The sequence below is a fragment of the Danio aesculapii genome, unplaced genomic scaffold, assembly GCF_903798145.1.
Source record: "Danio aesculapii unplaced genomic scaffold, fDanAes4.1, whole genome shotgun sequence".
Lineage (NCBI taxonomy): Eukaryota > Metazoa > Chordata > Actinopteri > Cypriniformes > Danionidae > Danio > Danio aesculapii.
Window position 1 is genome coordinate 15,001 of NW_026613883.1, and position 4,655 is coordinate 19,655.

Here is a 4,655-nt window from a genome sequence, read left to right on the forward strand (position 1 = left end):
ACTGACTCTACTGCGGTCACGCGTGTGACTGACTCTACTGCGGTCATGCGTGTGACTTACTCTACTGCGGTCACCCGTGTGACTGACTCTACTGCGGTCACACGTGTGACTGACTCTACTGCGGTCACACGTGTGACTGACTCTACTGCGGTCACGCGTGTGACTGACTCTACTGCGGTCACGCGTGAGACTGACTCTACTGCGGTCACGCGTGTGACTGACTCTACTGCGGTCACACGTGTGACTGACTCTACTGCGGTCACACGTGTGACTGACTCTACTGCGGTCACGCGTGTGACTGACTCTACTGCGGTCACACGTGAGACTGACTCTACTGCGGTCACACATGTGACTGACTCTACTGCGGTCACACGTGTGACTGACTCTACTGCGGTCACACGTGTGACTGACTCTACTGCGGTCACACGTGTGACTGACTCTACTGCGGTCACGTGTGAGACTGACTCTACTGCGGTCACGCGTGAGACTGACTCTACTGCGGTCACACGTGTGACTGACTCTACTGCGGTCACGTGTGTGACTGACTCTACCGCGGTCACGCATGTTACTGACTCTACCGTGGTCACGCGTGTGACTGACTCTACCGCGGTCACGCGTGTGACTGACTCTACCGCGGTCACGCGTGTGACTGACTCTACCGCGGTCACGCGTGTGACTGACTCTACCGCGGTCACGCGTGTGACTGACTCTACCGCGGTCACGCGTGTGACTGACTCTACTGCGGTCACGCGTGTGACTGACTCTACTGCGGTCATGCGTGTGACTGACTCTACTGCGGTCACGCGTGTGACTGACTCTACTGCGGTCATGCGTGTGACTGACTCTACTGCGGTCATGCGTGTGACTGACTCTACTGCGGTCACGCGTGTGACTGACTCTACTGCGGTCATGCGTGAGACTGACTGTACCGCTGTCTCGCATGTTACTGACTGTACCGGGGTCACACATGTAACTTACTGTACCACGGTCATTTGTGTGACTGATTGTAACGCAGTCTCGTATGTGACTGACTGTATCGGGGTCTTGCGTGTGACTGGTTGTACCGGGGTCACGTATGTGACTGACTGTATCGAGGTCATGCGTGTGATTGGTTGTATCGGGGTCACGCGTGTGACTGACTGTATCTGGGTCACGCATGTGAACTAATGGTATGCTGGGTCATGTGATGATGTTCTGATGTGTGTGTGTGTGTGTTCTGACAGTGTAAAGAGGAGTAACTGCTACATGGTGTGGGCTGGAGATGTGAGCAGCACCACACACTCCTCCAGCCGCAGTAATGCTGATCTGGAGATCGGCTGTCTGATCGATCTGGCCACAGGTCTGCTGGCCTTCACACTCAACGGCAGAGAAACACACACTTCATATCAGGTAGAGCCATAACAGCTCTTCACACACACACACACACACACACACACACACACACACACACACACGACTGCATCACTGTCACCTTTATTTCATTAACAGTTACATATTTCCTAATCATAAACACAAGTCAATAAATGAGTTTGTAGCAGTAATTAGCTTCTGCAGATAAATAGCTCAACGGATGAAAACCCGTTCTGTATATTGGAAAAAGAAGAACTGGTTATTAAAACGATCTAAATAATAAAAACACAATATATTCATTTGTGATGCAGCTGTAATGAGTACTGATAACTATAAGGATGTTTATAACCTGTGTGCGTACGTGTGTTTGTGTGTGTGTGTGTGTGTGTGTGTTATGCAGGTGGAGCCCAGCACTAAACTGTTTCCTGCAGTGTTTGTTCGGCCTACGAGCTCCAGTCTGTTCCAGTTTGAGCTGACCAAAGTCAAGGTGAGCAGATCCACATCTGTGTGTACGCCATCTTCCTTTGCTTCAGTGTGTGTGTGTGTGTGTGTGTGTGAGCTTCTCCAGAACGCCATGCCCATTTCCTCTGCTATCTTCAAGAGAGTGAGCTCTGGAACCCAGTGCTGCAGAATGTGTGTGTGTGTTTGTGTGTGTGGGGTGTGTCATATTCCTTTGCTTCAATGTGTGTGTGTGTGTGTGTGTGTGTGTGTAACATATTTCTCTGCTTCACTCTGTGTGTGTGCTCCTCCAGAACGCCATGCCCATTTCCTCCGCCATCTTCAAGAGTGAGCTTCGGAACCCGGTGCCGCAGTGTCCACCTCGGCTGGACGTGCAGACGCTGAGCTCTGTGCTGTGGAGCCGCATGCCGAACCGCTTCCTGCGCGTGGAGACGAGCCGCGCCGCAGACACACACGGCTGGAGGATACAGTGCATGGAGCCGCTGCAGATGCTGGCCGTACACATCCCTGAGGAGAACCGGTGCGCGCACACACACACATGCATGCATGCAAAGTCCATGTCCAATGAAGCCAACAGAACAGTATCCCATGATCCCCAACCCATACCCCCTCCAACCCTAAGCTGCACCTAGAAATTCTGTCCATAAAAATTATGAACAGATCCGGTGAAAGGGCAGCCCTGCCGGAGTCCAGCATGCACTGGAAACAAGTCTGACTTATTGCCGACAATAAGAATCAAACTCCTGCTCTGTTCATACAGAGACCAGACAGCCCTTAACAACGCCTCTGACCTCATACTCCTAGAGCACACACAGAGAGACAAGAGGGACATGGTCGAATGCCTTTTCCAATCCATGAAACAGATATGGACTGGTTGAGCGTACTCCCATGAATCCATGAGCACCCTGGTGAGGGTATAGAGCTGGTCCAGTGTACCACAGCCTGGATGAAATCTGTTCCGTCTGGATCCAAGGTTCAACCATCGTCTGGATCCTCCTCTCCAGTAACCTGGCATAGACTTTTCCAGAGAGACTTTTCCAGAGGAGTGTGATCCTACAATAGTTATAACAACCCCCTCCCCTTCTTAAAAATGGGAACCACCTCCCCAGTTCCCCAGTCTAGAGGTACTGTCTCCAGCCTCCATGTGATATTGTAGAGACTTGTCAGCCAAGACAACCCCACAATATTCAGAGTCTTGAGATACTCATATCCACTTGCTTCTTTGCCACTGCAGAGCTTGCAAACTATCTCAGTGACCTCAGCTTGGGTGATGGGTGAGTCCATCCCTGCATCCCCAGTCTCTGCTTCCTCAATGGAAGACAAGTCAGTGTGGTTTAGTCAAAGTATTCCTTCCACTGTCTGACAACATCCCCAGTCCAAGAAGGCTTAGACCGGTACTCTGCACTGGTATTTGGCCCGTAGGTATACATACATGACTGGCAATCGGGTTTACACAATGTACTGGCCCCTCACGGCTCCCCCTGCAGTAGGATGCAGCTGAGCCCGGCCTGGTTCCATGGGATAAAACCAGGCCACTACGTGCTCCAACCCCAGGTCTCCAGGGGTGGGGGTCATGGCTGCGCCACACCAGCAACATCAAGGACCACAAGGTTTTTTTACTTATAAGTGGTTTTTTAACCTCACTTAGTCTGACCTGTCACCTAAGACCTCTTTGCCCTGGGAGACAACATAGCTAGGATCACTCAGGCACTCAAACCCCTCCACCACGATAAGGTGGTGGCTCATAGTTTATATTTATGCTCGTGTGTGTGTGTTCATGAGAGAGAGAGAGACAAACACACACACAAACATGAAAGCTTGCATACGTGTAGTGTTTATATTTCTGTGTGTGTTTTTGTATTCATGTTTCTTTCTGTATGTTCATGTGTGTGTGTTGTGCAGGTGTGTGGACATCATGGAGCTGTCAGAGCAGGAGGATCTGCGCACCTTCCACTACCACACGCTACAGCTGTACTGCGCCCTGTGTGCGCATGGGAACACACGTGTAGCCCACGCCCTCTGCAGCCATCTGGACCAATCACAGCTGCTCTATAGCATCCACAGCCAGTACCTGCCGGGTGTCCTGCGCAAGGGTTTCTACAGCGCCCTTATCAGTATACACCTGGAGACGTCCCGCGCCGCTCGCATCATGATGAATAACGAATTTATAATCCCGGTGACAGCAGAAACACGCTCTATTCGTCTGTTCCCGGACTCCTCTAAACGCCACCAGCCGCCTGGGGTCTGTCTCAGCACATCCCTAAAACCACGCCTGACCTCCAGCGCGCCCTGCGTCCTAAGCGCCCGCCGCCCACAGCACCTGCACAGCCCTGAGATCCCGCTGGACGTCCTGAAGGAGAAGGCCATCAGTATGCTTAGCGAGGCAGTGCAGACTGGAGGAGACCACATTCGGGATCCTGTGGGGGGCAGCGTGGAGCATCAGTTCGTGCCCATCCTGAGGCTGATCGGGACGCTGCTGTCTATGGGAGTGCTGGGCAGTGTGGACGTGCAGCAGATCCTGATGTTGATCGAGCCGGGGGTATTTTCAGAGCGGGGCGGGGGTGCGGTGAAGGAGGGAGTGACCGGGGCGGAGGAGAAGGCGGTGGAGGCTGGAGAACAACAGCAGCAGATGGAGCTCAGAGAGTGCAGGAGCATTAATAAGGGCCTGCTGGAGAAGAAGCTGCCGGAGTCTGTCAAACGACAGGTCATATATATGCACAAATATAAAGACACAGACAGTCAAACAACAGGTCATATATAAAAACAAATATATAGACACAATCAAACAACAGGTCATATATAAAAACAAATATATAGACACAATCAAACAACAGGTCATATATAAG

General features: G+C 51.8%; 1 protein-coding gene across 1 annotated transcript in view; it reads left to right on the plus strand.

Moving 5' to 3' along the window:
- Positions 1-4,405, plus strand: part of LOC130220494 (ryanodine receptor 3-like) — a gene marked incomplete at its 3' end in the record, with an annotated part of 17,523 nt that extends 13,118 nt beyond the window's left edge. Inside the window, exons 10-13 of the mRNA XM_056452768.1 lie at positions 1,224-1,389; positions 1,751-1,837; positions 2,103-2,329; positions 3,712-4,405. Of these exons, the coding sequence (XP_056308743.1) occupies positions 1,224-1,389; positions 1,751-1,837; positions 2,103-2,329; positions 3,712-4,405 (1,174 nt within the window). The remainder of the gene's footprint in view (positions 1-1,223; positions 1,390-1,750; positions 1,838-2,102; positions 2,330-3,711) is intronic.
- Positions 4,406-4,655: the final 250 nt, after the last annotated feature.